A 26,911-nucleotide genomic window follows, 5' to 3' on the forward strand; every position below is an offset into this window, starting at 1 on the left:
ACTTTTTCAAAGATAGAATTAAACTTTGTTCAACTGACCATGTATTTCAGGGGTCAAACATGTTTTAGACATATTCTATTATCTATTAATTATCTGTTTTTGACTACAGTCCACAATAACAAATAATATACTGTAAGGTTACAATATTTTTATCTGCGACTCCGTGTTAGCAGAGTGGCGCAGCGGAAGCGTGCTGGGCCCATAACCCAGAGGTCGATGGGTCGAAACCATCCTCTGCTAATTTAATTTAATTTCAGTTAAGGTTTTGCTTGGTCATTGACGTGAACTATTAAAGTAAAAGTAACCGGTTCAGACCATATATTCTGTTTGTTTGTTTGTTTGTTTGTTTGTTAACAATATACTTCATTAGCTGTAGAGTTAGATTGATGCTACAAATGCCATGAACAAAATCGTAGCCAGACACAACCGAAATTGTGCAGTGCAATGTATTAGATAGGACTTTAATGTTTAATTGTCGCCAGCAATTTTCCGTGAAATTTAATGTTGCGAAATGTACATGTCGTATTTTGGACAAAATAGAAAATTCAAAGGCGCATAGATGTATTACCATAATTAACCACTAGAGGGAGGTCTTTACAGCAAAACAGTCTCTTAGAAATAACTCAAAATGAATTGTACCAGTAGTGCTCTTGATATTCTGCATCTCTAACAGGAACAAATGGCGAAGTAGGGTTCATGTTCATTGTTACTGTATGACCAGTGCACATCACACATATACCCCTGTTAACTGATAAGTGCAAGTGAAGAAGAAGCAATAACAACTATAAACCTACACTAATAGATAAAGTGTGTTCTATCCAGCAAAAATTGATTTACTTTATTTACATATCTTATTTAAAACTTTTACTTGAGTCTTAAAACAGAGAAAATAATTTTTAACAATCAAATCCTGAACTGTCTTTTGAGGAAAAATTAGGTCCCAAAAATACATATATATTAAAATAATATTTTATAATATTGTAATATGTAGTATATTACAGCAATTGCTAGACTTTGTAATGTATATCGTATTCTATAGTTTTTACTATAATTAATTGATAAACTGTAGTAGTATGTTTAAAATTTGCAATGGTAAGGTTAAAAAGCACTATAGTATCTATGCATTTTCTACAGTTTACTATGGAAAATACAAAGTACACTACCTTATTTTTCATGTGGGGTATGGGATATTACAATTATTTACCATGTATAACTTTCTAGAATATGTTTCTTTAACTTTATAGTTTATTTTTAATATATAGGCTTGACATTTACTTAGTATCCACTATCCAGTTTTAACTGAATTTGATTTGTAAAATTTTCTTTATCTGCTTTTGCTGGTGAGATACAGATTCAGCGTTTGCGCTTACCACCTGAGTCACGCGAAAACCGCATAACAGCGCACTGCATCCCTCCACCATACAGAAAAACAATTCAGGGCCTAACTGCAGAATTCATTAAGAACTTTCATGCTTAATCATGAATCACGTTGCAATTCATTATATTTGCGAAGTATGATTGTAAATCATTTTTGATGCTATTCATATCTTTTGTCAGTGTTCTGTAAAATGACACAAGCTTGTTTTTGAGCGCTCGGGGATTATTTCTCTTGCACAGTTGCGGATGGTGACCACGCTGAGAGGGGTTGTGAGGTGTTCAAGATGGCGGCGCCCTGTGGAGTGCAGTTGCTCTAACAGGTAAACAGGTTTATTAAACGCTGCATTTTAAAGTGATATGTTTACATTATGTGCAGTGACAGTCGAAACAATAGATCTGATCGCTTCTCAGTGTTTAACGTGTCTGTCAGGCGTCATTTTTAATTTGCTCTGAGCATGTCGGTGAGGCTCTGGGACTGTCAGTGAAATAATAGTCTTCATTGATTCATACAGTTTCGAAATAAATCTCATAAAATCTTAACATGCATTTGAGTGAGCTAAAGGAGAAAGGTTAAATGCACGGTTTTATATTAAATTTGACTTGCGCATTTTTTCGAGAGGCATCCGTAGATTCTGGCCATTGTTCTCGCGAGCTGTTTACGACAGTGGTCATTTCAACACAGAGAGCTGCTGTCAGTTCACGCTGCCTAAACCACAAGACAAACACGCTAAGAACAAACATCTACACAAATATGCTCGCGCTACCATTTCGGAAAGTGCATGGCCTGCATATGTATATTTTGCATTACGCTTATTTTTGCATTTGACAGACGCTTTTATCAAAACGACTTGCAGTTCATTTAAAGTATGCATTTCTGTTCCGGGGATCGAACTTATTATCTTTGGGTTCCAAACGCAATGGTTTGCAAATAAAGCTACAGGAGCAAATATTTGGCGTGCTCTTCTGTGTTATTGTATTTTTTATTTTTGCATGCAAATTGCTAATGATTTATGGTAGAAACGCTTATGAAGCATTGAACAGTATTTACCTTAACAGTTAGTAAGTCTAATTCACATTTTTGTCTGACTGATTAATCATTTGATGGGTTTAATCTCTATAATTAATGTTTAGATTTCATGCCAGAATGAGAGAGAGAGAGAGAGAGAGAAAGGGCTAAGACCCAGGAGGCACTGGTAGTCCTGCTTTGCAGCTCCAAAATATATATATATACACGGTATTGTTAAAAGCTCATCTTATGCCAGGCACAGCCCTAGTTTATTGTGATGATGTAATCCAGCACTTGATGATGATATTGTTTTCTCCTGAGAGTAATGCAGTCTCTTAGGTTGTGGGTTATGATAATGATCATGAAGTTAATCAATGAAGTTCTTTGTTTCCGCCGTGCACAGTAACTTGACATCACGTCACCCTTCCCTAGATGCTTCTCATGTTCCACAAAGTTATGCTTGTGCTTAGTGTTTTATAACATCTGTTTCTTTGGTTAATATCTGGAACGGTCTTCAGCAAGGACACAGGGTCCCCACCAGCTGTTCATCTGCATGCCTGTGTGTCCACATGAGATGTTAGTGACTCGCGTTACTCGAAGGCGTGAGCTGGTTAGGATGTACAGTAGGTTAAGACTGAAATCTTAGAAAGTTAGAAAGTGCCAAGTCAATTTTGTCCTTTGTATGATCATGCATAAAGATGTCAATGCTAAAGAGTTGTGTCTGTTACTTGCCTTAATAGTGAACATGAGAATGGACTGTTATGGGGAAATGTACCACTGTTAGCTTGCTACTTGCGCTATTGCAATAACTGCAACCCGCATGATTACTGCTGATGTGATTATAATGGTGTCATCATTCTGTAAATATTTCCAAGCGTTCTTCTCGCTCCACATTGGAAGGTTTACTTAGGAAAGGCAGGAACCACATGATGTACTCATAAACATTTCATCAACAGAGGCGTTTCCAGATGAGTGAATGTCTTTTGCAGTGGTGCCTGGAGACGGGATCGACGGCCGCCCAGGGACACCTCCAGGCTGGATGCCGTGAGAGTGACGTCTGAGAGCCGCACCCTAGTCCGTTTTAGAGACACCCGCCACCAGTCTCTCCCCTGCTGTCCAGACCATCATGTCCAGGGAGCAGCTGAACGTGGGGGATCTCCTCCCACTACTGGAGACCTCGGACCTCCGCCAGCTGGATGAGATCAAAGGCCTTATCAATGAACACCTCAACACAGGTCTGATTGAAATGTCCTATGCTATAAACAACATTAAATGGAGGCAGCCTCAGTAATGTTTGGATTTTGGGTTTAATTGACCAATTATTACATTTTATTGACTAGCTCCCGGCATTTTCTTATCATGTGTTGACGTTGGTTCATGTTTTGCAGATCGAGGGTCTGTGCTACTGAATGGTTTGGTGGATTATTTCCTGGAGACTAACTCCGCACAGGCAGTGCACATCCTGTCCTCAGTAAGAGAGCCACACGATAAGGTGACTGACTAGCCTTATGCTACCTATGCTAAAAGAAATATATATATATATATATATATATATATATATATGGATAATTTGGATCAAAACTGTTGAAAGAAGAGAAAGAAATAGACTTTCATTTAAACAGGATCATTTCAATTCACAAATCAGGATAAATGATCTGAGCATGTCAATGCATCTTTAAGCATTTCCATTTTCATTCATTAATATTTAATAAACCTATATGAGAGCGAAACACTTCGTCAACAGTTATTTGTCTGGTTTATTTAAATATGACTTTACTGTTGTTTTTTCCTCCTCTCAGCACCTTTTTGATAAAATGAATGAATGCATGGGTAAAGCCCAGTGTCGCTTGCCCACTCTCACTCTACTGGGGCACGTCGTCCGTAAGCAGCCATCTTGGATCCACAAGATCGCTCGCTATCCGCTGCTGCTATCTCTTCTCAAATGCCTCAAGGTAAATTGATAAAATGTTATCCTGTGATGGATCTCTCACATATGTGTCTTTGATGTTTAATGCTATGCGTCAAGTGTTGTAGTATAAACGTGTTGATTTTCTTTGTTTTACAGACAGACACAGATGTTGTGGTTTTGATTACTGGGGTCTTGGTGCTTATCACTCTTTTACCCATGATTCCCCAAGCTGGCAAGCAGCACCTTTATGAGTTCTTCGATGTGTTTGGCCGTCTGGCCTCATGGAACCTGAGAAGCCCGGGTGAGAGGTTTGAACAGAAATGCTCCTCCCAGTTGCCTACCGTTTAATGTGATCGTGTGCTGGCTCAGATTTATAATTCATTTAAATCCCCAATATCAGTTGTATGTCTATAAAGCTCTAACAAAACTCTAGACAATAACTAGTGTTGTTGTTCATCAGGACACATGCCAGAGGTTTATCTCATCCACTTGCACGCCAGCGTGTACGCACTCTTCCATCGGCTGTATGGGATGTACCCCTGCAATTTTGTGTCCTACCTTCGTTCTCATTACAGCATGAAGGAGAACATGGACACCTTTGAAGAGGTTGTCAAGGTAAGCTGTCTTTAAACTGTAAAATATGGTCGCAAACCACATAAAAAACAATAAAATCCGTTTGTTCTACTAATGCGATAATGTTGGTAATGTTTTATTGTTGACATCATTTATTTACCTCCACTATTGCAGATAAAAAAAGTTAATCGTGTTTTTGTATATAATGTATTTGTTTTAGCCAATGCTGGAGCATGTAAGAATACACCCAGAGCTAGTAACAGGAACCAAGGACCATGAGTTGGATCCCAGCAGGTGAGACTTTCTGAACCATGTCAGGAAATGACAACCATAAATGAATATTAGCACTAAACATCCCCTTTTACTTTTGCTTTTTTTTCTGTTAACAGGTGGAAGAAGTTCGAGACCCATGACATTGTCATTGAGTGCGCCAAAGTCTCTCTGGACCCAAAAGAGGCGTCCTGTGAAGAGGGCTATGCCACCATGCCAGAGCATTTCTGTGCCCATTTACAGCAACGTCCGGGTGAAAGCACTGCCAGTCCGTACGCTGACTTTCACAGTAGCTATGGTAAACCACATCAAACTTTGAAAATGTGTTGGGTTGGGTGATGTTGCCCAGTGGTTAAAGATCTGGGGTCTCATTTATAAAGCGTGCGTACACACAAAACGGGGCTGGAAACGTGCGTACGCCAGTTCCTCTCAAAGGTTGTGCTCTATAAAAAACAAACTTGATTAGAGAATGGGCTTGCAGCGTGGGATCTGAGGAAGATTCATCTACGCACACTTGCAGGTGATCTGTGATTTATAAAGGAAACATTGCTTTGTTTGTCTTAATATTTTTTGGCGTTTGCCATTTTTGGCTTTTCTGCATACATAGACTTTTAGTAAGGATCCTATGTTTTAAAAATGAGACCCCTGAACAGGTAACCAAAACATTGCGTTGCTCGCTCTACATTACTCACGGGATTTAACTTTTTTTTTAGCTTGAATTGAATATTTTCAATTTGTGCGAAAGCGCGTTTGAGGCAAATAGCCGTGTTTTCGCGGCAATCGCGCCGGCCAATTTGCACCATTTGCATCACCCCGGGCGAGGACACGTCTGATCGCGTCTTTCCATTGACTTTGTATGTTATCTACTCCTGAAAATTATTAAACTCTCGTTTGGTGTGTATGCCCCATTAGAGGTTGTTTATATAATAAATTAATTTTGGATATGTTTAAAAATAACGTTTTATAATAGTTACAGCAGTAAGTTTTGATTTAATATATCATGTTTACATCAAGTTACATCATTGCTTGGCAATCATAAATAATTTGATCCATTCTTTTTATCAAACAATAGCATCCTTTTCATTTGAAATCTTCCAATTACAAATCAGCAAATATCAAGGCAACAATAAAAAATTAATGTACAGCTATGAACTACGTAGGATTAAAGGTTAAACTGCTTAAAAACAAGTTAACTTATAAAAACAGTGCATAAACAGCAGGCTTACTTTTTAATACAAAGACATTTAGTCTGTTTTCAGTCAGTGTAATAGTTAAAAGTTTGCCTCTGTTTTTCAGTGAAAGTGGCAGGATGTTTATTTTGGACCTTTTTTACCCTTGCAGGAAGTTCTTCCTCGACTCATTTCTCCACCCCTCGTCAGCCTGCCGTCCCTCCTCTGCCCCTGTCTACTTTCTCAGGGACTCAGCCCCCCTATCGCAGTCCTACTGGGACCCGTCGGCAGGTAAGACTCTCATCAAAAAGACTTCTGGTTTGTTTGAACATTGGAAAATGTATGTATAAGGTGAATCCACTAAATCAAACTGATCTGGGTTGGCACGCTCACTTACACAGCAGCACCAGTGAAGGAACCAGAGTCTGCTTCCCTCCTCCCCCTTGTTGTTTGTCAGTTAGTCAGCTGTTGTCTGTAAATCACCCATCCCCTTTCCTTTCCACACCAGAGCCCCCCTTATCCCCCATGAATCATGTCGTTGTTCTCCAGGCAGGCTGAGGAGCCGTGAGGAAGGAGGGGAGAGGTGTTGAGTCATTCCGGTGGGTGTACAGGGCTTGAAAAAGAGAAAAACATGCCATCTTTTAGCTGACGCAGAAACGGTCGCCTTGGCAACAGGAATGACGCTTTGACATTTTTTCCCTGGACTGTTGCTTCATACAGTCAGGACCTTTTCTCCACCCCAGGCTGAAAACACGCAGTCAGTCGTGCGTTTGTGTTTTAGTGAGGCACATATCTATGCAAATCAGATGTTAATATTAGGGTGCCTGGTTTAGATTTATCAAGCAGTTTAGTAAATACTGTGCTGCTGTTGGGGGTGCACCTGCTTGAAATTTGAGGATAACCGATATTTGTGATTGGCTTCTCGCAATCTGAAAACCAATATTTATTTTTAGAGATCCCTTATACGAGTATTATTTTACATGCTGCACCAAGATGCACTGCACATTAACATTAAAGATAGGCAGATATTTTGTGAAATATATACATTAAATGGCAGATATTATCCAAAATACACTTTTATAATGTGTTTGGACATTAATGTGTGCTGGCATTGCGTGAACAGAACAACCCTACAAATGAAAAAAAATGCACCCTCTTTTTTTAATCTCCATTAAACCAAAGCAGTCTCATTAGACATGCTGTTTTGAATCTCTTGTTAACTCTTTCCCTGTCAGGGTGTTTTTTTTTGCCAGCCAGCAAAAGCATTTTTATGATTTTTTACAAAAGTTGAATATATCAAATGAAAGAACTAGAGATGCTCCGATCAGCATTTTTGGGGCCGATCACCGATTACTGATCACCAAGATCATGATCTGCCGATCGCCGATCAGTGCCGATCACAGAATGGCAGTGGAATGGGAATCTTTTATCTATAATCTAGCAGAGTTTGCACCATTTGTATAAATGAAACTAACTGTAAATTAGGTATGTTATTGTTTTAATAGAGAATCAAATTAATAAGCACAACAAATATTTCTTCTTGCAAAGAGAAATGTAATATGCCCTTAAAAAGGTTTATGTCTGTTAAAAGTAATTAAAATAAAACACTTCACAGTCTTTACTGTATGAATTAAATATACACGCATTCGTATGAAGTACAACAGTTTTCACTGATGAGCAGAGAGTAATTTTATTGAGAGATGAATTAGGATACTGTAGCTTTAAGACGTGGGAGAGATCGTTCTCTTCACGTGCACTGATGACCGGCTGCTGTGTATGCGTGCGGCGGGTGTCCGCAAACAAGAGCAGCTATGAGGAAAATGGAAGTTTAAACCTTCATAACTTTAAAACGAATGCAAGTATTAAACTTTCGTCATGAGGATGCAATTGTCAGTGATAGATATGTGTTGTATACGCTGTTTGATAGGGATGTGAAGACGCATCGCGCTGAGGACCGGCGCGCGTCCTCATAGAAAATACGCATATCTCTGGCAGAGAGAGATCCAAATCTGCACGTCACACATGAGCAACGGGTTACAAAATGCTCTCAATGTGTAAAATGGTCTCTAATTGCAGCCGCATCAGGAACGCTATGATGACAAAAGTAAACAGAAAGATCGGCTCTTGAGATCGGCTAATTTGGCGAGTGCCGATCGCGTCATTTAATGCCGTTATCGGCCGATCACGATCGGCGGCCGATCGATCGGAGCATCCCTAGAAAGAACAGACCCTCTGCTTTAAACAAACAAACAAAAAAAACCCCTTTTCATTCTATCTTTATCTGTTCTCTTTTTATCACCTCTTAAATATGGGTAGGTTTCTTCAAAAATACCAGATTTTGCATTTTTAATTGCATTTTTGTAAAGGACTTTTGTTAAAGAATGATGATCAAAGCAAAACATACACAGAGTTTTTACTGTTTCTGGCATCGGTGGATGCTTTAGTGTTTTATAAGTTGAGTAAGAGCGCCACCTGGTGGATAATAGCGGAAATAAGGATTTTCCTCAAAACTCGGAGCGTTTTCCCTTAATTGACGAGATGCTGTAACTCGTCAATGGCGGGGAAAGATTTAATGTGACGTCACATAAACGAAGCCCCGCACACGGCCACTGACTGACTGGTTAATTATACCCAAAAAAAATTCTAAATGTATTTGTTAGCACGCTGTAGCGCTAATGTGGCTAAAGTTACTATTGTCTCAGACTGTATTCACAAGAATCAGAGCTATTTTTAACTGAAAGCGCTCACTGTCTGTTGGTAAGAGAGTGGGGGCAGTAGCTCATTTGCATCTGAAGGTACAATACTGTGCAAAAGTCTTAGGCCACCATGCCAGAATTAGATTTGTTGTTTTTGCAATGTTATAGTGATCGTATTTAATTGTTTCTCAGTCTCCTTAATAGAATGCATCCAGAAAATACAGCAAATGTGTATATAGTAGGGGTGGGCGATAAACCGGTAGACAAAATTAACCGGTAGAAATTTGTCAACCGGTAGAGATTTTGGACTATCGTTTCTATCGAGGTTACGTGCCCACGTCACGCTCCTGTGCGTGTGGTCGCGAAAACGTAACGTTTGTACACGTATTTAAGCACTGCAGTTTTAAAACAAGTTATTTTAAGCCATTGAAACACAGACAACAGATCTGTATGCGTGCGTTCTTTCTGTGTGTCAGGAGCGGACAAGTCGCGCAACCGCTGCTCTTTCTGTCTGTGAGGAGCGCGCAAGTCGCGCGACCTCTGCTTATTAAGCTCGTGAGCATTTTTCCCGCTTTATTGGCCTTAAATACACATATGCGTCAAAATTCCCGTCTTTGCAAGCATCATCATAAACACGACCAGTAAGGTCTTAAGAGAAAGTAAACAGCTAAAAGAGAAAGCGCATGTGTAACAGTGTATTGGATCCGGACTTTGGTCTTAAAGGGGAAGTTACCTAATTTTGCTCCTGTCTGTCACTCGTGTTAATCAAACAGCATTGAGAAAAAAATCTCTCACTGCTCCTGATTAAATCACTTTTCTACCTTAAATAAAAATATATATAGGCCTATACATACATGCATAATTATTTATTATCATTCTTATTGACTGTGTATCTTCAGAGAGCTTGAGTTTTGTTTGTTTTTATCTTCTTTCTATGCTTGTATATGTTTTTTGTGAGAATTATGAACATTTCTATGGTATTAAAGATTTAAACCTTATTAAAACATAAAAAACTCTACCGTGATACATATCGTTATCATGATATAAAATTAATCCTATCGTGATAGAAGATTTTGGTCATATCGCCCACCCCTAGTTATAGTATTAAAAAAAAACTGTATAAAAATGTAAACTGATGTGTCAAGTTTTTAAGGTAAACTCCCCTTCCACTTAAGCAATAGGAGGAAACTGCAGGATCTCTTAAACCAAAATAATATTAAATCCTAAATCCTAAAAAATTCTAATTTTAAAGAAATTTGTCTTTTTGTCTTCATTCTGCTCAAGACGCTCAAAATGTGTTTAGTGCCAAGAGAGGTCACACTAAACACCGACGATGCCTAAAGAAGAGGTTTAGTCCTGAAACTTTTATTTTTTTGTACATATTTCCTGTATTTTCTGTTTGTATCTTAATAAAATAGATTGAAAAATAAATATGGATGGACATTAAAACTTAATAAGTCTGGTGGTGATGGCCTAAGACTTCTGCACAGTACTGTACACACATGAAAACGGCGCTTTTGCTCCAACCCAAATAGGGGCATTTTGGACATGCTTTAACAAATGATCATTGGGGTATTTTGAGCTGAGACATCACAGACACATTCTAGGCACATCTGAGACTTATATTACTTTTTGTAAAAATGGGCATAATATGTGCCCTTTAATCGAAATGTTTAGAAACGGGTATATAAGCTGTTTTCATGTCACATACTGTTAAAAGCAAACACTAGAGAGTAATGTTTGGATATTAAGAAATAAAACAATGTATTTTTTTTTCAATGTAGTGTAGGTCAACCCCCACTAGATAGAGAAAATGGATCATAATGTCATGTGTATTGTGTCATGTCACATCACATCACATTTTTATAATTTAATCATTATTCTAGCATTCAACTTTCATTTCATCTGCACTTATCTTCTGTGTATATGAACTATAATGTCTGTGGGAAAACCAAACAAATACATATTGAATATTAAATATCTGGGATGAAGAGAATGTTTATTTGTTTACCCATGTCTCAGTACATGGTGCTAAAGAGAAATGTAAAAATCGCTTCTTTGCATAAGCAGTTGAGGAACTCATGTGTTTGTTTATTTTTAGAACTCCAGCTGTGAATTTAATGCTGCATATGGCGGTAAAGATTCCCTCTGGAGCCCCTCCTCCCAGTGTGGCATGGCCACGCCTCCTTCCTCTCGTGGGATGTCGCCGAACCCGGAACTGTCCCAGAGTGCCTCTCACCTACCCAGCCGCCTCTACAGTACACCTGGTGACTATATTACATTGTAGTTTACTACACATTTTTTACGTTTGAAGAATTTAAAGAGTTAGTCCATTTTCTTAAAAAAAATCCAGATAATTTACTCAACACCATGTCATCCAAAATGTAGATGTCTTTCTTTGTTCAGTTAAGAAGAAATAGATTTTTGAGGAAAACATTCCAGGATTTTTCTCATTTTAATGGACTTTAATGGACCCCAACCGTTTTAATGCAGTTTAAAATTGCAGTTTCAAAGGACTCTAAACGATCCCAAATGAGGCATAAGGGTCTTATCTAGCGAAACCATTGTAATTTTTGTCAAGAATAATAAAAAATATGCACTACAACTTCTCGTCTTCCTCCGGCTCTGGAAAACCATTAAGTGTTGGGGTCCATAAAATTCCATTAAAATGAGAAAAATCCTGAAATGTTTTCCTCAAAAAACATAATTTATTCTCGACTGAACAAAGAAAGACATCAACATTTTGGAGTGGTGGTGAGTAAATTATATGTATTTTTTTTTTTTTTTAAGAAAATTGACTAATCCTTTAATAAACCACAAGGCAGGGATGGCACAAGTACAGCAGTGGATGCATTTGTGACTGTGAACTGCATTGTCTGTCATAATTTTCTCACTCTCATGTTGTTACAAACCTGTATAAATGTATTTGTACTAATGAAAATGAAGGAAGATATTTTAAAGGAATGTTTGTAAGCAAATCGATCATGAACCCCCTATCACTTGCATAGCAGGAGAAAGAATACTATAGAAGTGAAGGGGGCTCATGAACAAATATTCCTTAAAATATCTTCCTTTGTGTTCATCAGAACACAAAGACATTTATACAGGTGTGTATCAACATTTTTGGGTGAACTGTCTCTTTAATATACATCTATAAAAGTATATAGTTGATACATAGAGACTTTAATGCAATAATTTGACATATTGTGCCTTTAACAGTGCAGCACAGATAGGCCTAACGTCAAGCACTAGCATAAATGTTGTCATGGCTAATGACGTCTCACTATCTTCCCTGCAGCAGGTGGAAAAGGCACTCCATCCTCCAGCACACCCGCGACCGCCTCGCCTCCTCCCAGCCTCTCAGACGAGTTTCCCCCCATGTTGCCGCATCGCAGCACTGCCAGCCCGTCATGCAAGGTAATCGAGTGGAGGTTGCCCTCCTGTGCTGAGCTATAACCTTCTCTTAAGTCTTTTAAGTTCAAACTGCCAATCTGTTCTGAGATCAATGCGATCTTGTATAGTTTGACTCTAGGCTGTTTTAACTGATGTGTGCCCTTTAGGATGCTAGACCTTTAGACCACAACAAACCTGCCCTGGTCAGGCAGGAACCAATCAGAGAGTCTGAAGTGATCAATCACAAAGGTAAGTCGCTTCAGTCAGTGTTATGATTCACAGCAGGAGATGGGAAATGATATGGACCGTTATTAGGACTAAATCTTTTGTCCTGTCTGACACAGAGGGCAGAAGTGAGAAAATGCCCATGACGCTGACCGAGCTCTCAGTCTACATGAAGGAACAGGAGCAGATGAGGATCGAAAAGGAGCGGGAGGATGGTAAGATCAAGATCGGCTTTCTGCTTGCTTTGTTGCTCTTTGTAGAATCTGGATTAGTCGCAGATACAAGCATGCAGGCTAAAAGATTAAAACGAATGGTTACTGGAGATTAACAAGAACATATGGGAGTGACTTTATACATTTTTATCCGTAATTGTTTTTCAGCTGCCATCACAGAGGAGCTTCAGAAACTCACTGAGGACAAGCGTGATGTAGCTGCTCTTCGTGGCTTTGACTCTCCCTTCTTCAGCACCACAGAGACCCTGACCGGAGCCCAGGAAAAACCTGCACACTATTCAGTCCTGGGCGGCTCGATCAGAGACCCTCATAATGCCATCTCCACACCCGATAAATCCGAGACCAGAGACAAGGGCAGGGTCAGCAGAGGCACATCCCAGGAGCATCCTTGGTCCTTCCAACCAGTGTTCACGCCTATCGAGCACCCAGCGCACAGCCATCTCCATCGGAGTCCCTCTGCGTTAGAGGACGAAGCCCTAAAATTTGGCTTGTGCTCCCCGAGTCCGTGCAAACCTCCGCCGGTGCCGTACGAGGCCCTGTTTGACATGGCCCTGCCCCGGACGGCCTTTTTGTTTGTGGAGAGAAAGACCTCAGAGATTGTGCAACAAGTAGCTTTAGAGAGGTGCCAGAGAGGTGATGTGTTAAAGCATGGGGAGGAGGACGGTATGGAGGGGGTCATGTCTCCTTCTCCTTTGGAGGTGCTGGACCGCCTTGTGCAGCAGGGTGCAGACTCCCATGATAAAGTGCTAAAGAGGTAAGGTTTTTCCTTTTTGAATAAAATGTTAAAGAAATTGCAGCTCTGAACATGCCTCGTTGTAAAAGAGCTTGTAGGTTTGAACACTGCAGATATGTAGACATTCAGGAAGACTTTTTTTGACACCCAAAACACCCACGAAACCACATTGCGACATGCTAACAACCACTCCAAACACCCTAAAAATGTACTAGAGTTTTGCATGGTGAATTAATTATGCTCAACTGGTAAAACAATACATTAGCAGTGCATTAGCAGTCATGGGTTCGATTCTAGGGAAAATATAACCTTAAAGGATTAGTCAATTTTCTAAAAAAAAAATCCAGATAATTTACTCACCACCATGTCATCCAAAATGTTGATGTCTTTCTTTGTTCAGTCGAGAAGAAATTATGTTTTTTGTGGAAAGCATTCCAGGATTTTTCTAATTTTAATGGACCCCAACAAGTAACAGTTTTAATGCAGTTTAAAATTGCAGTTTCAAAGGACTCTAAACGATCCCAAATGAGGCATAAGGGTCTTATCTAGCAAAACGATTGTCATTTTTGACAAGAAAAATTAAAAATATAAACTTTTAAACCACAACTTCTCGTCTATGTCCGGTCCTGTGACGCACCAGTGCGACCTCCCGTAAAACGTCGTCGCGTCAAGAGGTCACAGATGACGAATGCGAAACTACGGCCCAGTGTTTACAAGTGTGGAGAAAGAGGACCGTTCTGATGTTGTTGTATGTCGAATGATACTAATTAATGTCTTTGTGTCAGTTTATTGTTTAAAATGGTCCACAAATGTGCGTTTCATATATGTTACACGTGACCTTTCGACGTCATTACGCAATTACGTGAGGTCGCGCTGGCTCTTCAAAGGACTTCAAATCAGTCAATAGGAAAACAGGAGAGCCAGTGTTAAACGAATACAATCAGAGCTCTCTCTGTTTCGCTCTCTCACTCCTCCCTACCCTACGGCATACACAGGCCTTATGAGAAGACACATAATTGAGTGGAGTTACTGGGTTCAAATGCATTTAGGTGGGCTTAAGCTCTCGTTTCTGTCTTCTGCCAGAAAAGCACTGTGTCCAAAATTATTGTCACATAGTCACTGACCTTTGTTCCTCATCACTGTTTTTCCCTTTTCTGTAACAATCGCTCTCAGATTACCCCTGCCAAGCAAGTCAGCTGATTGGACACACTTTGGAGGTAAACAGCATTGCACAGACACACGTTTGCTACTTCTGAAATAGCGGTGCTTTCAAATGCAAAGGTGCACTAAGTTTTAATGGGTAAAATGCAGCGACACTTCAGACAAATATGTTTACAGTGATGTGCACTCCAATCACAGCAGTGGTTTTGAAAAAGCTATTTTAATCTGCATAAGGGAGGCCCTTCTGCCTTGAAATCACATGACCAGCCAAATGCTATTCACTTTATTTTAGTTTCTCATATGGCGCTTTTACATTGCGTAGTACCTAACGGGTTGGGTCGGGTCAGCTTACTTTTGGGGGCTTTTTAACTGGGTACGGTACGTGGGCGATCATGAATGTGCCGCCACAAACTGCAAGTCTGGAAAAATTTAACAGGTCACCTGGGGATGTTTTTCATCGCTAAAAGGGAGTTTGGCAACTTCCAGCAAAGCACAGATGACAACAGGTTTACTCAAGACATGATGGTAAAGCTAATCTTTACATTATAGTGATGACGCTGATAGTGACGATTCTCTCAGACCAATCAGTGATCTAGTGTTTACGTCACATTTTGGTATCAGCATGGCTCGCTTGGAACCGCGACCGAGGTAATACTGACAAAAAGTATTGGGTACTACGTACTGCACCCAGCCCCCAAAAGTAAGCTGACCCAAACCAAACCGTGGGGTACTATGCAATGGAAAAGCGCCCCAATACCTTTTTAGTACCGCCTCGAGCTGAGCTGATACTAAAACGTGACGTAAAAACACTGTAGATCACTGATTGATCTGAGAGAATCGTCACTACCAGCGTCATTGCTAACGCAAGATAAGCTTTACCTTCGTGTTTACGCTTTCTCGATAAGACCCGTTGTCATCTGTGCTTTGTTGTAATGCTGCCTTCACATGCTATGAAAAAGATGATATTTTCCATTTGTAAACTGGTATTTACCAGTGTTTGTGTTCAAGTGCTTTTGTTGTGGTACTGTAGGGAAAATACATTGTATAAGCTACAAAAACTTTGCGCTAACAGCAGCAAAAAACATTAAGTCGTGTACAATGCTTATCATTTTCACGACTCTTCTGTTGCTCTCCAGCATTTTGAGAAGGTCAAAGTTTATCTCATCTTGGCAACTCGTGCATCAAAATAGTTTACGAGTTGCCCAGTGGAAAATACCATATGAGGGGGTGTTCATGTGCATTTTCCATGTCGGCTTTTGGTATTTACTATTGCAAGTGTCGACAGCTTATAAAAACTTATTTCTGTTTTTTTTTGGCTTGTTAGCTGTACAACTTGTCACACAGCAGCTTTTAGGTATTATTCTGTTTTTAAGTTTAATCTGTACATAAGTTTTTATAAGCTGTCGACCCCAAAAAACGAGTGTTTAAAGACACAAAAGTGGCAACTTTTCATAGTACTCCTATTAGTAAAACTGCGTCCACTAGGGGGAAACGTAGTCGGCGATCCACTTTTTTCTCCTTAAAGGCTGAGTTTTACGGCTCGACAGCTTATAAAAACTTATTTCTGGGGTTTTTGGCTTGTTAGCTGTACATAATTGTCACACAGCAGCTTTTAGGCATTATTCAGTTTTTGTTATAAGCCAGAAATGACAAGGAGGCAGCCTCTCGCAATACAAAGTCAATGGAGACGGTTGGATTGTTTTCCCCCCGGTGGGCGTGGTTTTCAGGTTATGACACGCTGCGCTCTGTCTCTATCATTCTCTCTGTCCTTGATTTCCCGTGGTCTTCATCATCTGCTCTTGATCCTCTACAGGTTCTGTTCCTCTGGATGAGTTGCATACACTGCGTAGTCAGCTGCTGCTCTTACACAACCAGCTGCTGTACGAGCGATATAAGCGAGAGCAGCACGCCGTACGTAACCGGCGTTTGCTCCGCCGCATCATCAACGCCACCACACTCGAAGAGCAGAACAATGCTATGGTACATAGTAACAACCACTCAATTAAACATTTGTACCGAACACAAGTACTAGTAACCAGCACTGGCCATCTAAAATTAGACAATGATGGTATTTAAAGGAGTAGTTAACACGCATATGAAAAAAATTCTCAGAATTTACTAAGCCATCCCAGGTTTATGACTTTCATCATTTTCATATTTGGGTGAACTGTTCTGTAAATCTGGCCCAACCTATTTATTTTGTTGACCACTAGAAGGCATCAGAGAGTTGATTTCATTTCTGTATATTTGTTTCTACAGAAGGACCAGCTGAACCTGCAAAGTGTGGACATCATGTCCCTGAGGGAGAGCTTGCAGGTGGAGCAACAGAGATACAGGCAGCTGTGGGATGACAGAGAAACGGTAGTGACGCGCCTGCACGGCCAGATACGCCAACTACAGCAGGCCAGAGATGATTACTACACCAAAAACCAAGAGTTACAGGTACTTCACACACCTATTAAGGTAGATACAAGTAAGCGATAATGTATAACAGCCGGCTGTCTCTACATTATGCAGCTTTATTCAGGGTTCCCGCGGGGTCTTAAAAAGCCTTAAAAGCATTGAATTTATGAATTTGGAAATAATACCTTAAAAAGACTTAAAAAAGTCTTAAATTTTGATGTCTGGGTCTTAAAAATTGTGCTGTATGTAACTTCTCCATATTGTATTTTTCCTTAAAAGTTTCTTTGTCAACCACATTTTGATTAAATCAGGGATGCAAACTCATCGCTTTTCGGCGCCTGCGGCTTTTCATTATTAATGGCATTTTGGTTGCGAGCACATCGTGTCTCTACCGATGAGTCTGCTGTACGTTCACATGCTCTCTGTTTCTCGATGAATTGGGTGCGACATGAAGCGAGTTCAGCGTCACATGTTTCTGAACTTGAGCAGAGTTGTATGCATAGAGGTTTTCACGGAGGACCGGGTCCGATTAACATTATGTGTAAAACCCGAGTCGATAGGAAAACGGCCGTGATCAGAGTCAGTCAGCGCTAATGTTCACGTGCAGTTTCAAGCTGCGTGCCTCCGTTTCTATTGCGATAACAACTGGCTTGGTTTGAAAGTCACGACCACGCGCTGCACTTTCTTTCTCCGTCCCTTTGTTTAATAATGTAATTATTAATTAACCATCTTTTTATATCTAAAAAGTTTGCTCAAAGATCACAAAGATGTTAGCAAAAAAGCAATGTGAATGTTAATTAAGCCCATTGCACGAGCAAAGCTCAAGCTGACTCTAGATATAAAAAACGCAAAGCTATAATATAAAGTCACCAGTCACTGGGACAGCAAGTAGACTTTTGAATCTAAAATAATAAGTGGATTAAGCTCTTTTAATCTGCAAGAGAGGAATTAAAAGAGGCACTTTTACTGCTTCTGCTCTATCTAAAAAAGGAAAGAAAACTACATAAACCATAACACACCAATTACATTTATAATCTCTAGACCTGCACTTTCTATCATTAATATACTATACATATTATTGTATTCAAAAGAGTTTGATAAAAGGGGTCATCTACACAAGTATTGCTTCATATGTCAGTGCAAAAACAGTAAAGTGTTTTGTGATGCTTTGACAAACATTGTCAGCTTTGTTCATTTATGGTTGGATTTATGAAATATAATGTGAAATTAATATAAATGAATGCAGCCAGATGGAAGGCCCTGGATACGTTGCAGGAGGTGGCCAGGAAGAAGAGGAAGAAGGAGTAAAGCAAGAAGAAGTGCTAGATAGTTCAATAAGAGTTTTGGTTTAACATAAAAAATGAAATTGAATATTCCAAATTAATGTCGGCGTCTTTTGATTTTCGAATTTCATTTTTCTCTACAGTATATACCTAGGTTGGTAGGGATGGCAGGGGTCTGTGGCAATGTAGCCTAAGTATCTGGATATTTGCCTGGGTGCGAGGGCTTAGATTACCTTTCTCTTTTTTGAACATACATGTGTTTGCATCTCTGTTTGTTTAATAAAGTAGTATAAATAAAGAGTGGCGGATCCAATAATTGAGAACGCAACACAGTCCCGGGTCACAGTACAAAATACTGCGAACACGTGATACCTTCAGTAAATGAAGATCACCACAATCATAGACTGCAACACAACACAGCAACAGGCAAAGGAGAAGCGGGAAAAATCAAAGAAAATCTCAGAAATTCCTTAACAACTTAACATTGTTTGGCAAACTTTCTTGTGGCCTACTGAAAAAAATTTTTCACACTTGCTTGGCTTATCATCTTTTTACCCATTTCACATCGGAAAAATAAATGAACACAAGTTTAAGTATTTTAGTTTTTCTTTGCTGGTAGGGACGTGAAATGGGTATTAATTTTTTATATAAATGGTCTTAAAAAGGTCTTAAAAAGACTTGAATTTAACTTGAAGAAACCTGTAGGAACCCTGTTTATTACACAGCTATTTGCCTCATAAGTAAGGGAAGGAACATGAAATATTGTTTTGAAATATTTTGTTAGATAGTTTTTAACGAATACAGACCTTCTGCGAGTTAAACCTGGTTACTTTCGGTTTAAAGGGACACTCCACTATTTTTGAAAATATACTCATTTTCCAGCTCCCCTAGAGTTTAACAGGAGCAATGATATTACACAGTCCCTTGCCATTGAAAGTTACTAAGGGGACTATTTTCGGCTGCTGCGTAATATCATTGCACCGGCTGCAGCCATGTTACGGCAGCAAAGTCCTTGATTACTACGCCAGAATGAGAGTATAGTTCCTAGCCACATCTGCCTAGAAAATCGCAACTTTTAATTTTCCGTCGGTCTTAGTACACGATATAACCACAGAAGAGTCAAGTTTTAAATAGGACAAATATTGCAACTCTTTGGTTATTTTTGAGCGTGATGCTAATGGTCTAATCAGATTCAATGGATTGTGCTAAGCTATGCTAAAAGTGGTACAGCCAGACCCGGAGATCAGCTGAATGGATTCCACAACGGTAAAAATCAAATATTTAACTAGGAGAGCTTGAAATGAGAATATTTTCTATAAAAAAGTGTAGTGTCCCTTTAAATATAAGACGCTCAAATGTCACAAACACACTATTTGGTTTAGTCATTTGTAAATATAATGTTAAATACTGTGGCAAGAAAAAGTATGTCTATGGTTTGCAGCATCCGGGTTACAGTTTTGAGCGGTTGTTATCTTGGAATAACAAACTGGCCAATCAGAATAAAGCATTCCAATGAGTTGTGTAATAATAATGTGTATCTACTAGATTATGTATGAAAATGTAACAAAAATGGTAACTTACTGTGTGTAGACTCCACCAGCACAGGTTCTGGTGAAAACAAATAATTTTAATGTAAAGCTTAATTCAACCGTACATTTTTTACCATGGTATACAGACTTTAGAAATGAAAAAAATATTTTAACACGCATCTGCGGCACTCCATTCAGAGTAAGCTACAAGAAAGCCAGAAGCGAATAGGCGATATGGAGGCGGAGCTTCAGAGGGCAAACAATGAGGTGTGCCAAACAGGGCACCAGCTGAACCAGCTCACTGCTAAGGTAAAGAAAAATCACCTGCCGAGTTGAACAAATTTTTTTTACAAATGACAATATAAAATGTTAAGCATTGATTATGTGGCACGATTTTTCTCCTTGTTTTCAGTTGTCAACGAGTGAAAGTGTTCAGCAGCAGCTCAGCTTTCTGAACAAGCAGCTGTTGCTTTTGGGTGAAGCTCATAAACTGTGTGTCCAGGAGCTGCAGCAGGCTGGACCAGACAACAGCAAGGTAGATGTCACATCAGGAGTACAAACAGCCTAGAGTCTTGTTTTTCTCAAGTAAGCTCAGTGTTCTTCTCTGACATCTCTTTTGCAGGAGGTGCAGATGCTCCAAACATCATGGGGAAAGGACACAGAGCGTCTAAAGCAGAATCTGTTATTCCAGAACCAAAAGCTGGACGCTGCTCAGCAGAGAGTGGCCGAGCTGGAGACGCTACTCTCGAAGAAAGAGCATCTGGTTGCAGAGCAAAAGAAGTTTCTAGAGGATGTAAAGGTTCAGGCCAGGTATAAGAACTTGCAGTGTTTTCAATACATTGATTTACTTGTGGCGCACCGCCACGGAATCAACACTGGCCGCCAAGAATAGATTTTTCATGATTCCCATTTACATTTATATTTTACTGTTTAAAAACGTCTTAATTCATTGTTGCAAACGCCCAGCGCGCCCCCTCCCTTTCTCTAATGTTGCGTGCAGCGCATGCGCCTCTCTCTCACATAACAGTGAAAAGGTGGCGGTGTTTTCAATGCCGTTCCTCCGTATACTTTCTTTTTCGCCGAAACATCAACCAGATTTTATTGACAGTTTTTTACTGACGGTTGATCGAGTTTATCACGAAAGGTTAGCAAGCATTAGTGTTTCCCACACACACACCCGTTCTCTCCCTCTCTATAATGCGGTATGCCTGCGCACGTGTTTTGTAGTAACTTTGTGTAATCGTTACTGTGCATTCTGTCATATTTCGGAATTTGCACCGAATTGTCTGCGCTATGCGCGACAATAAAACTTACATTTAAAATAAAAAAGGGCTCATACAAGACATTTATGAGAAGAGCAACAGCAGTAATGCTTCAATGTAAATGTATGGTGAATTTGACAATATCATTCGAATGGTTTCTAGAAACCTTAAACTTCCATTCTGTTTATTATTTATGTTATGATTTAACTACATTTTATTTTAAGGACTCCCTGTCCTTGTTTAAAGACAATGACATTATAAATTCATGTACAGGGTAATATTAAAGGAAAACACCACAGTTTTTTTATATTTTACTATGTTCTTACCTCAACTTAGACTAATTAATACATGCCTATTTTTTCAATGCATGCACTTAATCTTTGTACAGCTTGTTGTGAATGTGTTAGCATTTAGCCTAGCCCCATTCATTCCTTAGGATCCAAACAGGGATGAATTTAGAAGCCACCAAACACTTCCATGTTTTCCCTATTTAAAGACTGTTAACATGAGTAGTAGGGTTGTTGCGGTGACAGAATTTTCCCACCGGTTAATCAGTGCGTGACAAACCCGGTTATACCGGTTTCACCGGGTGGGAGGGGCTTATAAATGCACAGAAGTGGGCATTTTACTTTCACTTTTGAATTAGATGCAACTGTTGTTTAAATCCAGCGCTTGCGTACGCTGCGTTAAATCGCGTATGAATTTGCGTGCAAATGTGAGTGCAACAGCTGGTTTAAGTGCTTGAGTCAATGTGCGCAGTTACTTCTGACAGAAACCCGCCAGTCCCAAGCAGAGCAACCGGCTATTCCTCCATAAAGCGCTGCTTGAATGATGGGTTTATTATTCTTCTTAATGAAAAACACAACAACAAAACGATCTCGCCTATATTAAACATCATATATGTATCTTATAACAAAAACGAGTAAGCACGCGGCTTCTGCCATCGTCTGCTCGCCGCAGTCTGACAGGAATGAAATCTGACACCCGCAGCTCTGTGATGACGCGCGTTCAGCTCCGCTGGATTCAGCCAGCAGACACATACAGTTGTAAGTGTTTGCTCTCTCTAACCAAACTAAATGATTTAATTACAAGAAAATATCAAAACGCCAGTGAAAGACGGTGTCGCGGTGGGCAAGTGATCTAACCGGTGAGAGGCTGAAGCACCGGTAATCACCGTTTCACCGACTATCGCAACAAGCCTAATGAGTAGTTACACGAGTAAGTGTGGTGGAACAAAATAAAACGTGGCGATTTTTTTTTAATCCGATAAAAAATGAGAACTATATTGTATGGAGTAAGAGCACTTAGTTTGCAACACTTCGACATCGGGCGAACTCATTTAAAAATTGCCACGTTTTATTTTGTGCCACCATACGTACTTGTTTAAATCACTCATGTAACTGTCTTTAAATGGGGAAAACATGGAAGTGTTTTGTAGCTTATAAATTCATCCCTATTTGGATCCCAAGGAATGAATGGGGCTAGGCTAAATGCTAACACATTCACGACCCACAGTACAAAGATTAAGTGCATGCATTGAATTAAGATAGCTATGTATTCATTTCTCTAAGTTGAGCTAAGAACATAGTAAAATATTGAAAAACCTTTTTATTTAATTCTGATGTTTAATAACACTAATTACAAGTTGGTTATAAATAGTGTATAGTGCTATTTTGTTGTGTTGAACACCAAAAACATTTTGTTAAAGTATTCACATTGATCTTTACAAAGAATGGCAGTTTATAAGTATCCATGGGCTGTTAAGCACCAATTATTAACACAATCAAACAATTAAAGGTGGGGTGCATGATTTTTGAAAAACATTTTGGAAAAGGGAGTCTGGCCGAGTACCAAACATACTTGTAGCCAGTAAGTAAGGGGCATGTCTACTAACCGACATTGGTGCTTGGGTTTTTCTGATGTGTGGGGCGGGTCTATCAGAAGAAGGTCCAAATTCTATTGGGGTAGGGGCGTGTTTGTTTAGGTGATTTCAAATGTCAACATTGGCTTTCAGAGATCATGCACCCCATTTTTAAAGAATCAATTTTTTTATCCAATCTCCCTGTTTTCTTGTCAGAGGTGAGCTGCAGGCATCTGAGAGCAGGTACCAGACCCAAAGACGGATAGCACTGGCCCTACAGGCTGAACTTTTGCAGCTGTACAGCAGGCTGGAGACTGAGAAATCTTCTAGCACTGCTTCAGTCTTAACAGCAGAGGGCGCCGCTGATCCTCGCAGTTCTACAGAGCCTAAGTATGACCTAATACTATTGTATCACTCAAAAATTATAACTTTTAAGTTTTTTATGTTCATATTTATACCATATGTGCCATGTATTTGTTTGTGTGTTGCTAAATGTGTGCTTTTTGTGGCAAATAGGGACCGCCCATTTTCCCCCAAATCTCATTTTTTACATAAACAAATACTTCTGCACTTCTAATAGTGTTCTGTTTTTTTTCAGTGTCATAGTGGTGGACCGGCCAGTGAAAACAGCCATCAAGGAGGAGGGAAAATCTTCACACGGCAACGGCAGCACTTTATCGCCAGGTCAGCCCAAATCCAGTCCGACTGCAGCCAACTCTTTAAATGGGAGTCGAGACACTCCCCCACCTGTCCTTGTGGAACCACCCCCTCACCGTCCTCATTCTCCACTGGGGCCTCCAGGACCCCTGGTCCATGCCGGGGCACCGGTCACTGTAGGCTCCTACCCCAGTGCCAAAAGCTTCCTGGGCATGCGGGCAAGGGAGCTGTTTCGCAACAAAAGCGAGAGCCAGTGCGATGAGGACGAAGCTCCTCCTCCCCGTCTCACTGGCCTATCGCAGGGCCTGAAGACTGAGCTTTGCGTGGAACCGACAGCGAAGACCACGCCAAGCGCTCCTGGGTCCGCCTCTGCACAGAGCTTCACTCTCATCACATCTGCTAAAGAACCCAACCCTGGTTCGCAGCGAGACACATTCGACTCAAGGTGCCCGGAGCGGCCCAGGCAGCAGCCGTTAAGGATCATGGACTATAATGAAGGTCACCAGGGGAGCAGCTAAATGGTTGGATAGGCTGGATGGTGCAAATTTAGATATTAGAGTGTAAGGCAAGACTCTTTCAATTTTCAGTGTTATTTGTCCTATTTCCTCAAGTTGACAACAGGATTTGGAGTTGGGAAATCCTTCCTAAAAATGGAAGCGTGGTGAATGTGGTTTCAGAGATGGTCACACAATGGTCCTACTTAATTTTACCCTATAAATGTTGCAATTACATCTATTATTTTTGCTAATTTATCAGCGTTCTCACCATTGCAAGTGAAGCTGTAAGTTTATGGTAATAGAAGCAATATAATTTAAGTTGTAGTGATTGTACCGTCCTTACACCCTTATAGGTCAACAGGAGTCAGTGTTTCTTTTTTATACCGTCAGGTTTTAACCTAGACATTTTCAAGCGCTAATACAGTATCATGTTTATCTTTATCATTTTTTTGGATGTAATGTGTGTGTGTGTGTGTGTGTGTGTGTGTGTGTGTGTGTGTGTGTGTGTGTGTGTGTGTGTGTGTGTGTGTAGCCTACCATTGGCATATAAGGAAGGCCTGTATCCCAGATTTAAGGCTAAGACTAATCCTGGGTTAAATTGCACTGTTGTTTAATTAAACATCCCTTTGGGCCTAATCTGGGTGTAAAAATTGGATTATAGATGTTACAGCCAAAACAAAAAGAAGGTCCGGAATGTTTAGAGAAGTTTCTTATATGAATAGAATTTTTATAATTATTTATTTTTGTCATCTCTTCCCATTTGGGATTTGCAGCTTTGGAAAGAGAATCGCGTTACTCACCACTGCTTTTAAAAGTTCAATTATTATTTAGACATTGCCATCAAAGTGTTTTCCAAACCTCTCTCCATAATCTCTTCTGAAGTAATATAAGTCTCTATTATAATGTTGTTATAATTATTATTATATGAAATCTAGATAGTGGCCATTATCAAGCTTTACCCTAATAGTCAGATTGATAAAATTTCAATACTCACCTTACATCTTAAGGCAAGTTATCATCATTAACTTTTTAGTAGTTAATAATTCAGTACAATAAAACTAAAACAGATTGAAAAATATATAATGCATTTCTTTACTGTGCTAAATGGTACCACATTTTGGCAGAATGATGACTTGCCAGCTTTGGTGACCTTTGTATTTTACCCTCTCACTTTAGTGTACTACATTCATTTGAATGTCATTACTAATTTGCCTTTTGTGTGCCAAATACCTAAGACGTTGTTATGTAGAGTTTATCTGTACTGTAAAATGTAAAGTTCTTTATCAATTAGCTTATTTTTTTGGAAAGTGAGGACATTATTTGTTAAAGTTTTGCTCCACTGGAAGCGAGTAGATTGTAGCAATGGCAACTTTTTAACGTAATTTCCACAAGACGGCAAAGTCTGCAGTAATAATTAATGAAGAAGAAATTGTTACCAAATCCTGTTGTCCCCTTGAAATCTATGCTGTTCCTTCTGCCTTGCTATCTAGAGCATGTGTAACAATCCTCTTTTAATGCCAACAACAAGAACTATGACTTAACAAGACACAAGGTACAATCAGTATGAAATGAAAGGAACGTATGAATTGATGCTCCTTTGATGGAGATGAAAGTTCTGGGGTTTGTTGGGGAGGGAAGGCGGGGACGCTTTGGATAAGGGTCTTAAAGCAGTTGCTTCTGTTAACTGTGAATGACAAAAATAAAATCATCTTCAATGTTTTGCACTACAGATTTGGGTTGTCTTGATTATTTTTCTCATTGATTATTTTCGCTTTGATGTCATTCGCAATTTGAGGCCTGCAAGCAATGCTGCCAGGAAAACATCATTTTCTTGGTTGTTACTGTACCTGCACTGATGTGCTGCTAATTTAGGTGAGTGATGCTTGTTCACATATTATGTTAACTACATTGTTGTGCATTTATATCACACTTAAAACGTATGACTCTTATTACATTAGGTGCTAATCCCATTCTCAAAGCAAACTTTCTTTGCTTTTTGGTTCTTTGCTTCAGGTTTGTGGAATGCTTGTTTCATGTGAAAGTTTTAAAACGGCACTGTATTTTAACATTTCATATTGTCACCTGGTGGTGGACATTTATACCAAACTGTTAATTTTTCCAAAAAAGCACTGATAAAGCATATTTTGGCATCACATCTTGATAGGTTTCTAATGTCGATCCTATCAGCGGCCACTAGAGGGCAATGTTGCACCGGATCATTGCGTATCAATAACCAAGCGCAGCGAAACTCAATTAGATGTGTTCGAATTCATGCGACGCTGCTCAGTCGGATCAACGTATGACGTCAGGTGTCGCGAGAGCCATTCTAAAGAACAGATTTCAAATCGCTCTCGCGATACCTAATAATCACACGCCAATCGGTTTACGCAGTGCCTACGTAAAGAAGTCTCTGCTGTTTATCACATCTCAAATCTAAAGGTTAGTACGTATCTTTGTACGGGTCAAACGACACTTTACAGAAAAAAAACATTAAAACGTACATTGCTGTAGCGTTCAGCCTATGTAACGTTACTATATGACGTTGTATTTATTTTTACACATAACGTTGTTATTTACCTCAGATATTCTATTATTTTCGCATAATTTTGGTCTCTAAAGACCGTCGTCCAACTGTTATACTGCTTAAGTTGATAAACCGACCAAATACTTTATA

At 39.6% G+C, this 26,911-nt stretch overlaps 1 protein-coding gene across 2 annotated transcripts; it reads left to right on the forward strand.

The window, feature by feature from the left end:
- Positions 1-1,614: 1,614 nt before the first annotated feature.
- tsc1b (TSC complex subunit 1b) lies at positions 1,615-25,966 on the forward strand. 2 transcript variants are annotated; one of them, XM_073812508.1, is made up of 23 exons: positions 1,615-1,697; positions 3,340-3,618; positions 3,772-3,875; positions 4,183-4,335; positions 4,449-4,593; positions 4,753-4,907; positions 5,086-5,159; positions 5,255-5,433; positions 6,477-6,595; positions 11,102-11,267; positions 12,299-12,417; positions 12,561-12,642; positions 12,738-12,833; positions 12,999-13,605; positions 14,758-14,801; positions 16,559-16,725; positions 17,005-17,187; positions 20,159-20,269; positions 20,373-20,495; positions 20,583-20,770; positions 23,300-23,473; positions 23,682-24,739; positions 24,770-25,966. In XM_073812508.1, the coding sequence occupies exons 2-22, from the start codon at positions 3,510-3,512 to the stop codon at positions 24,256-24,258; spliced, it is 3,675 nt and encodes a 1,224-aa protein (XP_073668609.1). In that variant the 5' UTR covers positions 1,615-1,697; positions 3,340-3,509; the 3' UTR covers positions 24,259-24,739; positions 24,770-25,966. The 2 variants fall into 2 exon arrangements, with proteins under 2 accessions (XP_073668609.1, XP_073668610.1); XM_073812509.1 differs by having other exon boundaries at positions 1,626-1,697; positions 3,373-3,618.
- Positions 25,967-26,911: the final 945 nt, after the last annotated feature.

This window comes from Paramisgurnus dabryanus, chromosome 18 (genome assembly GCF_030506205.2).
Source record: "Paramisgurnus dabryanus chromosome 18, PD_genome_1.1, whole genome shotgun sequence".
Lineage (NCBI taxonomy): Eukaryota > Metazoa > Chordata > Actinopteri > Cypriniformes > Cobitidae > Paramisgurnus > Paramisgurnus dabryanus.